Here is a 12,966-nt window from a genome sequence, read left to right as displayed (position 1 = left end):
ATATATCAACATGTTTTACATAGTGGCAGTAATGTCTACTATCAACAACATGTTTTACATAGTGGCAGTTACCTCTATATATCAACATGTTTTACATAGTGGCAGTAATGTCTACTATCAACAACATGTTTTACATAGTGGCAGTTACCTCTATATATCAACATGTTTTACATAGTGGCAGTAATGTCTACTATCAACAACATGTTTTACATAGTGGCAGTAATGTCTACTATCAACAACATGTTTTGATAGACTACAGGGATCCAGCACCAGTTCTGTTCATTCTGAGGCGCCGTAGCTGTGAGTCCGGAAATTCTATCAGTATTTCCCAGGAACTTGAACGTTTATTCTCAGAACTTAGACCTGGTTAACTGCATGCACATGCCCTTAATATAGTGGTGGTAATGTCTCTATTCATACAGATGGCTGTTTTGTATTGTTGTGATAATGTATAGGACAATGTATATATTCCTCTAGGTGGCGCTGGTGTTGCGTTATGGCATGCCCCAGAAAGCCATCCTGTAATGTGTATATACTATGATCATGTGTGTCATATTATTCCTCTAGGTGGCCAATATGTTTTATATTGTGGTGATCATGGCGGTGGTGTTGTTGAGTTATGGCGTGCCGCGGAAAGCCATCCTGTACCCAAATGAGGAGCCCAGTTGGACGCTGCTCAAAGATGTGGTCTTCCAGCCGTACTGGATGATGTACGGGGAAGTGTATGCGTATGAAATTGACGGTAAGGAAGACGAGCCTGGTATAAACGACTACGATGGTAAGAGTTTTCTTAAGGATTCTCACCACGGCATGAGAAGCTGATTAGCACTGGAAATCAATCAAAAACCCAGGTTTGGTCTAGTCAACGCGTCCTGCACCGCACCACACAGTCACCTCACACAGTCGCTGTGTTTAAATGATTTTGATTTAGAGTACAGAATGAGACCCTAGACCCTTGATTGGATATGCATATGTTTTACTATGCCTATCCAGTTCTTTCATAAGTAATCAAGTCCTTAGGAGGTAGGGGCTAGGAGTTGATTGAGGACACAGCCAGTCGGCCCCTGTTAGGGAAGGTATAGCCAGCAATGGTAGAGAACAGCAGCTTTTAACCAATCAGGGCTTTAGTTTAGATTATTGGGTCCAGATTTATCTTGAGGCATGTCAAATGTAAGTGATTGACTTAAAGTACAGGCTCAGAGCTTCAAAATGGCGTATCCTACACTGTAGTTTGAGTAAACATGGGAGTCAGCATGGCACTGTCCTCCAGAAAGTAGTCTCTCTACTTAAACCCTGCTAAATTCAGGGCAGCAATGTTTTTGAGAGCTGTAGGAACACTTTTGCAGTTTTCCATAGTTTTATCTTTCCAAAAAATCTGTGATTTAAAGATGATCTGTGAATTTACCAGAGAAGAGCCCATTCTGTTATATCCAGAAGTGAATTTACCAGAGAAGAGCCCATTCTGTTATATCCAGAAGTGAATTTACCAGAGAAGAGCCCATTCTGTTATATCCAGAAGTGAATTTACCAGAGAAGAGCCCATTCTGTTATATCCAGAAGTGAATTTACCAGAGAAGAGCCCATTCTGTTATATCCAGAAGTGAATTTACCAGAGAAGAGCCCATTCTGTTATATCCAGAAGTGAATTTACCAGAGAAGAGCCCATTCTGTTATATCCAGAAGCCTGTGACATGACAAACCAAACAGGGATCATATCTCGGCATACCCAACCATTATCTCAGCCAATCATGACTAGCCAGGAAATATCCTGTCTTTCTCCCAGTATAGCTCAGTGCTTTCTCCTTGGCTAAACTAGGCACATTTGACATTTTTATTCATATTTACCAATCCCATACAAGTTTGTATTTAAGGCATATGAAAGTTCACATGTTCAAGAAGCCATTTCTGGGGGGGAAAAACGTATTTTGAATCGGCCCTACTGTGAAGTAGGAACCAACGTCAAATGCCTCATCCTGTAACATTTAGTAAACATTGTTGTACACATGGGGATAATTCTTAACTTCCAGTTAAGGGAACTTTTCACTTAGTCTCCTATTGACATAATTGCGAGACTAAGTGACATTCAGACTTGCTGCATAGAGCACATTTGAGATAGTGTGTTTATGATATTGAGTAATGATATTTACGGAAGATACATTGTGTAATATACAGTGAGGGGAAAAATGTATTTGATCCCCTGCTGATTTTGTACATTTGCCCACTGACAAAGAAATGATCAGTCTATAATTTTAATGGTAGGGAGTGCTCCTAATCTCAGTTTGTTACCTGAATAAAAGACACCTGTCCACAGAAGCAATCAATCAATCAATCAATCAGATTCCAAACTCTCAACCATGGCCAAGACCAAAGAGCTCTCCAAGGATGTCAGGGACAAGATTGTAGACCGACACAAGGCTGGAATGGGCTACAAGACCATCGCCAAGCAGCTTGGTGAGAAGGTGACAACAGTTGGTGCAATTATTTGCAAATGGAAGAAACACATAAGAACTGTCAATCTCCCTCGGCCTGGGGCTCCATGCAAGATCTCACCTCGTGGAGTAGCATTGATCATGAGAACGGAAGGAAGGAACGGAGGAATCAGCCCAGAACTACACGGGAGGATCTTGTGAATGATCTCAAGGCAGCTGGGACCATAGTCATCAAGAAAACAATTGGTAACACGCTACGCCATGAAGGACTGAAATCCTGCAGCGCCCGCAAGGTCCCCCTGCTCAAGAAAGTACATATACATGCCCGTCTGAAGTTTGCCAATGAACATCTGAATGATTCAGAGGACAACTGGGTGAAAGTGTTGTGGTCAGATGAGACCAAAATGGAGCTCTTTGGCATCAACTCAACTCGCCGTGTTTGGAGGAGGAGGAGGAATGCTGTCTATGACCCCAAGAACACCATCCCCACCGTCAAACATGGAGGTGGAAACATTATGCTTTGGGGGTGTTTTTCTGCTAAGGGGACAGGACAACTTCACCGCATCAAAGGGACGATGGACAGGGCCATGTGCCGTCAAATCTTGGGTGAAAACCTCTTTCCCTCAACCAGGGCATTGAAAATGTGTCGTGGATTGATATTCCAGCATGACAATGACCCAAAACACACAGCCAAGGCAACAAAGGAGTGGCTCAAGAAGAAGCACATTAAGGTCCTGGAGTGGCCTAGCCAGTCTCCAGACCTTAATCCCATAGAAAATCTGTGGAGGGAGCTGAAGGTTTGTGTTGCCAAACGTCAGCCTCAAAACCTTAATGACTTGGAGAAGATCTGCAAAGAGGAGTGGGCCAAAATCCCTCCGGAGATGTGTGCAAACCTGGTGGCCAACTACAAGACACATCTGACCTCTGTGATTGCCAACAAGGGGTTTTCCACCAAGTACTAAGTCATGTTTTGCAGAGGGGTCAAATACTTATTTCCCTCATTAAAATGCAAATCAGGCCTCCCGGGTGGTGCAGTGGTTAAGGGCTCTGTGCCTCTTGGGTTCGCGCCCAGGCTCTCTGTCGCAACCGATCGCGACCGGGAGGTCAGTGTGGTGACGCACAATTGTCCTAGCGTCGTCCGGGTTAGGCCGGTATGGATATCCTTGTCTCATTGCGCACCAGCGACTCCTGTGGCGGGCCGGGCGCAGTGCGCGCTAACCAAGGTCGCCAGGTGCACGGTGTTTCCTCCGACACATTGGTGCGGCTGGCTTCTGGGTTGGATGCTCGCTGTGTTAAGAAGCAGTGCGGCTTGGTTGGGTTGTGTATCGGAGGACGCATTACTTTCGACCTTCGTCTTTCCCGAGCCCGTACGGGAGTTGTAGCGATGAGACAAGATAGTAGCTACTAACAATTGGACACCATGAAATTGGGGAGAAAAGGGGGGTAAAAATTCAATTCGTTTTTCTGGATTTTTGTTGTTGTTATTCTGTCTCACTGTTCAAAAAAAAGCTAACATTAAAAATATAGACTGATAATTTCTTTGTCAGTGGGCAAACATACAAAATCAGCAGGGGATCAAATACTTTTTTCCCTCACTGTATAGTAGTCGCAGCTACCTGTCTCGCTCATCAGACTCAGGGAGCTCCACCACAGTTGTGTGGGAGATACAGCGGCTGTGGGAAGAGACTAGCTATTGATATATAGAGCAGAATGAATACAGTAGCAGTAGATACTGTGCAGTATAATGAAATGTTATTCTACAAATTAGATGGTAGTCGCTGGTTTTACTGACCCAAATTATGTTTACTCCTAGACAAAAACAAAAAATCTGGAGAGACAAAGACAATAGAAGGCTTAATTTGGCTGTACAAAACCAGTGCTTGGAGTTTAGAGGTGTGTGTGTGTGTGTGTGTGTGTGTGTGTGTGTGTGTGTGAATGATCTACACTTGTCACTGTGTGTTGTTTGGGATGTGTGTGTTATTTGTGTTGGGATGTGTGAAACACTGTGTGTGTTTCTCTGACCCAGTCCCCTCTCTCCACAGTGTGTGCCAATAATACTGATACGAATGTGAAATCCCTGTGCTCCACTTCAGTGTGGATCACTCCTTTCCTACAAGCAGTCTACCTCTTTGTCCAATACATATTGATAGTTAACCTTCTCATCGCCTTCTTCAAGTAAGACTACACACACAATGGTGTTCCACAGAGCGCTGTTCTGTGACCAATACTATTCTCATTATTCATTAATAACAGTATGTTTTTCCCCAATTTTCTACATCACTGTGTATATCTATTTTTGCCATCTCTCTCTTCTCCTCAGTAATGTGTACCTCCAAGTGATGTCAATCAGTAATCTGGTATGGAAGTACCAGAGGTATCATTTCGTCATGGCCTACCATGAGAAGCCAGTCCTCCCTCCTCCCCTCATCCTCCTCTCCCACCTAGTCTCTTTCTTCTCCTGCATCTGTCACAAGAGGAAGAAGGACAGTCACTCTTACGGACCAAGTACGGGAACTACCATTTATCGCTCTAAAATGCGGATATGACAGAACCACTTGGTGATCAGAGAGAACAAGAGAGGCCCTAGTACTGAGATCTGGGGGACACCAGTAGTGTATGAACAGACTATAAAATGTATAGGTGTCTCTGGGATCTCTAGTTTATCAGTAAAAATATATGCAGCTACAATAACTTATTTGTGAAAAATGTGTACTAGTAGTTATGTTGATCTGTAAAAGAGGTGAAATGCCTTGTTGAAACTAGAAAGCTCTTCATCCTCTCCCTTCCCATCTCCCCATCTTTCCTTCCTTCCCTACCTTCCTCCCTCCAGAGTTGTTTCTAACGGAGGAGGATCAGAAGAAGCTCCATGACTTTGAGGAGCAGTGTGTGGAGACGTACTTCCATGAGAAAAACGACCAGTTCCACTCAGGGAGCGATGAGCGCATCCGCCTCACATCAGACAGGTAACTGTTACATTAGTTACCATTCACCCCCGTTTTTATTTGACCCTTGCGCTGACAGTAACAGTTATAGTGTATATATAACATAAGAGGATTAGGAGGTTAATTGAATATTGAACTCTGTGGCAACATAGATGTGTTTCTCCTTTCTCTCCTCAGGGTTGAGACCATGTGTATCCAGCTGAAGGAGGTCGGTAATAGAGTGAACTTCATCAAGCGTTCCCTCCACACGCTGGACTCTCAGATCGGCCACCTTCAGGACCTGTCAGCTCTGACCGTGGACACCCTGAAGACCCTGACCGCCCAGAGGGCCTCTGAAGCCAGCAAGGTCCACAACCAGATCACCAGGGAGCTCAGTCTGTCCAAAAACTTTGCCCCCAGTCTGGCCCCCACCCCCCAGGACCCTACCCCCCAATCCAAGGGGGTAAAACGCAGCGTGGGCGCCTACTTCGGTTCCTCCTTCCCCCAGGTGTCCGGGGTGGTGGTGGGGGGCAACATGGCTGATTCTCTGTTTGGGAGTGGGGTGGACCCAAACCCGCCACTGACGCTCAGTCCCCCAGAGCGGAGAGGAGACTGGGCTGGGCTGGGGCACCAAGCTACTGCTGCTATAGAGGCTGGATCCTCCACGGGTGGCAGTGCTAGTCACAGTGCCTTCTCCCTCTGCCCAGCTCCGGCGCCCCCTACTGTCAGTCCTCCAGAGCTGCGGCTACGCGGCCACTCCTTCACCCAGTGGCAGCTGACCCGTCCAGTGCAGGTGGGCATCTCCGACTGCCCCTCCAGCCTGCCCAGCGTGCCCTCTGCTAGGGCTGCTTTCTACGTCAGCTCTACCCCCTCCCAGCCCTCGGTCTCCAGCCACCCAGAACTCAGCCTGGCTGGGCCAGACAAAGACAGAACCTCTGCTTCCACCTCTGCCTTTGCTGTAGAATTTGGTGCGTTTGTTGGTAAGTATAACTGTGAGGAGAAAGACGAGGACACTAGCTGTGTGTACCCCACTGTTGTTGTTGTTGTGTCCAAGACTTCTGACATTGCTCGCCCCGTTTGCTTGCCTGCTTCCATTGAGAAACGGGAAGCAATTGGTGGGAAGGTGTGAGAGGGAGGGGAGGGCAGAAGGATATGTGAATGAGGCATTTTCCGATGACGAGGGAAGACCGGAAGGAGTTCTGATGGGTGGGCAGGGCAGAAATGCTGAGCTTCCGTTGGCTCCTGAGACCGCCCGTCAGGCCGCACCCTCGCCGCATGCTGACGCTCACAGGAACAGCCCCCTCCCTGGCTGCGCCCTGGCCTCTGCAGTGATGCCCAGGAGACCCCGCGGCTGTAGAACCAGAGAGGTGGGGTCCTCAAGCCCCATGGCCCAGCCAGGGTCCCCTCAGCAGGGGGAAAGGACTGAAGCCCCCCTGAGAAGTGACAGCAGGGAAACTACCAGAGACAGAGGTTTGAGTTGGAGTTTGAGTCAGAGTTTAAGTTGGCAGTGGGGAAAATCTCAGATCACACTCTACCTTTCACCTGTAACACACCTTTTCCTAACCAGGGTGAAGTATGGTTGTTAGTGGTCTAACGGGGTGGTATGGGGTCTAACTAAAATGAAATAACCACAGGTGTGTTCTCAAAATTCAAAAACCCTGAGCATAACCTGATATGGCACCTGCTCAATCAACACTTCAAAATAAACCAATCAGTATGGCACCATGCTCAATCAACACTTCAAAATAAACCAATCAGTATGGCACCTGCTCAATCAACACTTCAAAATAAACCAATCAGTATGGCACCATGCTCAATCAACACTTCAAAATAAACCAATCAGTATGGCACCTGCTCAATCAACACTTCAAAATAAACCAATCAGTATGGCACCATGCTCAATCAACACTTCAAAATAAACCCATCAGTATGGCACCATGCTCAATCAACACTTCAAAATAAACCAATCAGTATGGCACCATGCTCAATCAAGACTTCAAAATAAACCAATCAGTATGGCACCATGCTCAATCAAGACTTCAAAATAAACCAATCAGTATGGCACCATGCTCAATCAAGACTTCAAAATAAACCAATCAGTATGGCACCATGCTCAATCAAGACTTCAAAATAAACCAATCAGTATGGCACCTGCTCAATCAACACTTCAAAATAAACCAATCAGTATGGCACCATGCTCAATCAAGACTTCAAAATAAACCAATCAGTATGGCACCATGCTCAATCAAGACTTCAAAATAAACCAATCAGTATGGCACCTGCTCAATCAACACTTCAAAATAAACCAATCAGTATGGCACCATGCTCAATCAAGACTTCAAAATAAACCAATCAGTATGGCACCATGCTCAATCAAGACTTCAAAATAAACCAATCAGTATGCCATCATGTTCAATCAATAGACTTCATAAACTCATAGCAACAACTCATTGTCATTCGCCAGTAAAACATACACATTCGATAACAGTCAATAAACGGTTGGTACCCTTAGTGGCTTGCGAAAGTATTCAGCCCCCTTGGCATTTTTCCTATTTTGTTGCCTTACAACCTGGAATTAAAATAGATTTTTGGGGGGTTTGTGTCATTTGATTTACACAACATGCCTACCACTTTGAAGATGCAAAATATTTTTTATTGTGAAACAAACAAGAAATAAGACAAATTGAACTTGAGCGTGCATAACTATTCACCCCCCCAAAGTCAATACTTTGTAGAGCCATCTTTTGCAGCAATTACAGTTGCAAGTCTCTTGGGGTATGTTTCTATAAGCTTGGCACATCTAGCCACTGCGATTTTTTTTGCCCATTATTCAACGCAAAACTGCTCCAGCTCCTTCAAGTTGGATGGGTTCCGCTGATGTACAGCAATCTTTAAGTCATACCACAGATTCTCAATTGGATTGAGGTCTGGGCTTTGACTAGGCCATTCCAAAACATTAAGATGTTTCCCTTAAACCACTCGAGTGTTACTTTAGCAGTATGCTAAGGGTCATTGTCCTGCTGGATGGCGAACCTCCGTCCCAGTCTCAAATCTCTGGAAGACTGAAACAGGTTTCCCTCAAGAATTTCCCTGTATTTATCTCCATCCATCCATCATTCCTTCAATTCTTACCAGTTTCCTAGTCCCTGCCGATGAAAAACATCCCCACAGCATGATGCTGCCACCACCATGCTTCACTACTGTGGGGATGTTGTTCTCGGGGTGATGAAAGGTGTTGGGTTTGCGCCAGACATAGTGTTTTCAATTTTAGTCTCATCTGACCAGAGTACCATCTTTCATATGTTTGGGGAGTTTCCCACATGCCTTTTGGTGAACACCAAACGTGTTTGCTTATTTTTTTCTTGGTCTGTGAGTTTTGGTGGGCGGCCCTCTCTTGGCAGGTTTGTTGTGGTGCTATATTATTTCCATTTTTTAATAATGGTTTTGATGGTGCTTCGTGGGATGTTCAAAGTTTCTGATATTTTTTTTAGAACCCAACCTGATCTGTACTTCTCCACAGCCTGTTTAAAGAGCTCCCTGGTCTTCATGGTGCCCCTTGCTTAGTGGTGTTGCAGACTCTGGGGCCTTTCAGAACAGGTGTATGTATACTGAGATCATGTGACACAGATGGACTTTATTTAACAAATTATGTGACTTCTGAAGGTAATTGGTTGCACCAGATCTTATTTAGGGGCTTCATAGCAAAGGGGGTGAATACATATGCATGCACCAGTTTAATTTTGGGGAATTTTTGGAAACAAGTAATTTTTTACATTTCACTTCACCAATCCAATGCAGGCGATGGTGGTCCTTAGCCAGTGCGGCAGTGGGAAACAGAGGGCTAGTGTTGCTAGTTAGCAGGATGATGTTTCTTCACAAGACTCAGAGAAAACCCTAGTATTTCCTGGTGTCTAGGGTTGCTATCTGAGCTCGAATAAAACTATGGTAGCGTACATACAATATACATGTATTTGCCTCTTATGGAGATGGCTTGCTACGCTAGTTATCTAGTGTTGGCTAGCTAGTGGCTAATATTAGTGTTGCATCGTACCTTCAGACGGGACACAAAGCAAACTGTAGAATTGCCCGTTTCTAGAGTCGCTATCTGAGAGGTATACTACGATTTGAAACTAGATCTACTCAAGACTTTTATAAAGCTAGCCAGCTTCAGTTAGCTTCACATTCAAGCCCAGGCTTCATCCATACTAAGGTGGATTTTGATCATGCAGCTAATGCAAGCAGGCTCAGAGGGGATTTCCACATAACACAATAATTTGGATAGCCACTCAAGCTTCCCCTTATGTGGGTGCTAGAAAGTTAAATATCAAGCAAGGTTGTTTCATTGCCCCCCATCGTGTTATGTGGAAATGCACTGTCAGTATGTTTGTTTTTTTAACTACACTTGTATGCCGCCTCGCCATGCTAGCTTCGCCCTCGTGTGGGTGCTAGCAAGCTAGGTAGTGCTCGGTATCAACAGCCAATCCAGTAGGGACTGGAAGCTATGCTGAGCTTTAAATTGGTCAAGTACATCGCAAAGTATTTGCATAAAGTTCCGGTTTCCTCATTTTTGGTCCCATCCTGTTCACGTCCCTCGCCCATGCTCGCATCGCCCAACAGTCCCACGCCCACTTAGCTTCTCTTCCATTGGAAATGAATGACTTATCGTAGTTTCATCGCCCACGTCACTTCATGTGCAACATGCACGTACAGTTAACTGGCTAGTCGAACACCGAACTCTTAATTGAGACAATGTTCGCATTTTTATGTTTTAGGCTGAAATCAACATGAAAGAAAAGTTATTTTGCAAATTCAGCAGGCTATGCTGTGACATAGGCTATTAGAAGTGCCGTTTAGTTAGTGCCGTCTTTGTGCTTTCGAATGCTTATCAATGCACAAGTCCCTATTTCCCTACCTATCAATAAAATCATTTTAGAAAATCATACAAACGTTTCACTATGCGTCAACTTTCAAATGCATGCTGTGATTACTAAATGTGTAATGTGGTGTTTTTAATATTACTATAGAAAAAAATACAGTTAAAATTGTATAAAATAGTTCATCAGTCGTCCTAAAATGAAGGGGATGACAACGTAGTCTTGGTGAGAGGGGGAATCTAATTTCATTGGTCCTCAACTCACGGCTCAGACGCTTCATTCAGATAAATGGAGTTAGCCCTGAGTTAGCCTGCCCCTGATCAGGTTAGTTCTGAAGGATCCCTTGCAAAATGTTACTCCGAGTTGACCACACTTACCTCGCTAACTCCTCTTTGTAGTATAGGGCTCTGGTCTCGTCACTCAGTCATCAACTCTTCTTAGCTACTTATACAGGTTCACATGCTAGTGTGCTACATATACAACAGCTACTTACATTACAGCTAAACGGTTATAGAAATCTACCTTAAACTGGGAATCAAAATCACCTCAGAACTAACTCCGCCCTCCAACTATTGTAATTTGTTCCCTTCACTTTCCCTATTGACCCTCTGATTTGGCTAAGGGGGATCTTTAAAGGCGTTGCATGGTCAATCCTACGTCTGCATTGGCCATGTAGCGTTTATGGTAATACGGCCTAGGAAGAGGTGCCTGGGCTGTAGGGTGCTAGGATCAGATTTGTAATTAACTCGTCGTTGTTGTCTCAATTTCAGATTTCTCTCTTTCTCTTGCTCTACCTGTCAATTATTATGTCAACCTTTTGTCTTGTCTAATGTCATTGTTGTGTTGGGGTGTTGGCCTCTGGTTGATGGTGACAGAGTTGTGACTGTATCGCCATGGATTGATTGATTGGTTGAAATTTGCAACCTTTCCTGAAATTGTCTGTATTGGTTAAAGGGTTTGTCACATGGAAAGGTTGAGGCACCTACCCTCTGTCCATCTGTCTTTCAGTGACTGTCCCAGAGGTCTAAGATGTTCTCGCTAAGGCACAGAACCAGGTTTGGCCAACTCCTGACCTGGATCAGGGTTTGGGTCAATTCCATTTTAATTCAGAAAGTTATCAAATTGAAATGACCCCAACAAAAAAGCCTGCAGCCTTCCAGGACAAGTGTTGGCCACCCTTGGTGTGATGCTGTCTCTGTATCTGTCTAACAGTGTTCCCCGTCCTCCAGGTCATAAAGACAACCTTCACCTGGACCTGCAGCGCTCCTTCCCCAGAGACATCTCCTCCAGACAGCTCAGCCCAGCCACGCAGCCCAGGGAACAGGTGAGACAGTATGTGGGGTTATGTGTGTGTTCCTCCTCCTAGGTATTGAGGCAGTTATTTACTTGCTCTTAGTTCCTGGTTGGGAAGTGGTTGTTGGTTGGTAGAATGTCAGTCAATGTTATGACCATTTAAAAAAACAACCTGTTAGTTCTAGTTCCCAGGGCGGAGCAGTTTATTTACATGAAACATCACAGAGACACTTCCACAGAACAAACAAGAATTCCTTAATGGCTTCCTGTCCAAACACATTGTCCCCACATATCCTAACCTTAGCCTCACTATGTGAAAAACAGGAAAACAGATCTCATCAGCTGAGCCCAGTAGGAGGAAGTTGCTCCTAGACACTGATGCCAGTGTGTCTTTCTCTGTGTCTTTCTCTCTGTCTACAGGGTCATCCTGAAGGCCAAGGTAATATGAGGACGGTCAACTCATATGCTGGCTTCACTGAGTTTGACCGGAGTCCCTCCTTCCTCCATCCAGACTCCTGTAAGTCCAGGAAGATAGACCTGTGCTGCTAGACACATGAATACACTGCAGAACCCTGACAAGACCTGCCAGAGGTCATGACATGTATACTATGTGTGCTAACTGAAAGGGTCTTTGGTTGTTGTGGGTCTGCAGCTCTCAGTAAGCGAGAGAGGAGCGGCGTGTCAGCGGAAGACATCCTCATCCACGAAGACCCCAGAGCTGCACTACTACTGGTGAGAACTGTCCCATAACTGTATGATGTCTTACACCCCTTCAGGTTCTGAAATCAGTACTGACTCACTGTACCACTGACTCACTGTACCACTGACTCACTGTACCACTGACTGACTGACTGACTGACTGTACCACTGACTGACTGACTGTACGACTGACTGTACCACTGACTGACAAGTGATTGACTACAAGTGACTGACTGACAAGTGATTGACTACAAGTGACTGACTTTACCACTGACTGATTGACTGTACCACTGACTGATTGACTGTACCACTGGCTGACTACGACTGGCTGACTACGACTGACTGACGACAGCCGACTGACGACAGCCGACTGATTGACTGACGACGGGTGAGTGATTGACTGACGACAGCCGACCGACTGGCTTGACTGTACGACCGACTGGCTTGACTGTACGACCAACTGTACAACCGACTGACTGTGTGACTGACTGTGTGACTGGCATGTTTTCCTCTCTCCTCAGGAGAGGGCTCAGGTCAAGACAGCTCAGGCCAGTAGTCTGTAAGTACCTGGCATGCATTCCTACCATCATCCTGGTTTTTCAGCTGGGGTCAACTTACACTTACAGCCCTGGAAGAGTAGAGTAGATGAACTCACTTACAGCTGTGGGTCTAGTAGATCTCTTGGTTGTTGATCAGTTCAGTGTTCCCACAGTTTGGTTCGTAACCCTGGGCCAAGCCTGGCTTACCGTT

At 45.3% G+C, this 12,966-nt stretch overlaps 1 protein-coding gene across 8 annotated transcripts in view; it reads left to right on the top strand.

Moving 5' to 3' along the window:
• LOC110526654 (transient receptor potential cation channel subfamily M member 7) overlaps positions 1-12,966 on the top strand; it is an 82,509-nt gene that overhangs the window by 57,471 nt on the left and 12,072 nt on the right. For 6 of the 8 annotated variants that reach the window (XR_016496890.1, XM_090238959.1, XM_036981030.2 and 3 more), the window contains exons 22-30: positions 568-742; positions 4,472-4,604; positions 4,750-4,934; positions 5,260-5,392; positions 5,549-6,330; positions 11,454-11,548; positions 11,938-12,034; positions 12,170-12,249; positions 12,738-12,775. Coding sequence is in view for 5 of the 8 variants with exons in the window: in XM_090238959.1 (XP_090095085.1) it covers positions 568-742; positions 4,472-4,604; positions 4,750-4,934; positions 5,260-5,392; positions 5,549-6,330; positions 11,454-11,548; positions 11,938-12,034; positions 12,170-12,249; positions 12,738-12,775 (1,718 nt within the window). In the remaining 3 variants the exon portion in view is untranslated. Of the gene's footprint in view, positions 1-567; positions 743-4,471; positions 4,605-4,749; positions 4,935-5,259; positions 5,393-5,548; positions 6,821-11,453; positions 11,549-11,937; positions 12,035-12,169; positions 12,250-12,737; positions 12,776-12,966 lie in introns of all 8 variants that reach the window. The other 2 variants (XR_016496892.1, XR_016496891.1) reach the window with 1 other exon arrangement.

Source organism: Oncorhynchus mykiss, chromosome 6 (genome assembly GCF_057628025.1).
Source record: "Oncorhynchus mykiss isolate SJ-2025 chromosome 6, ASM5762802v1, whole genome shotgun sequence".
NCBI classification, from domain to species: Eukaryota; Metazoa; Chordata; class Actinopteri; order Salmoniformes; family Salmonidae; genus Oncorhynchus; species Oncorhynchus mykiss.
The sequence above is the reverse complement of the archived record's forward strand: the minus strand, read 5'-3'. Positions and strand labels throughout refer to the sequence as shown.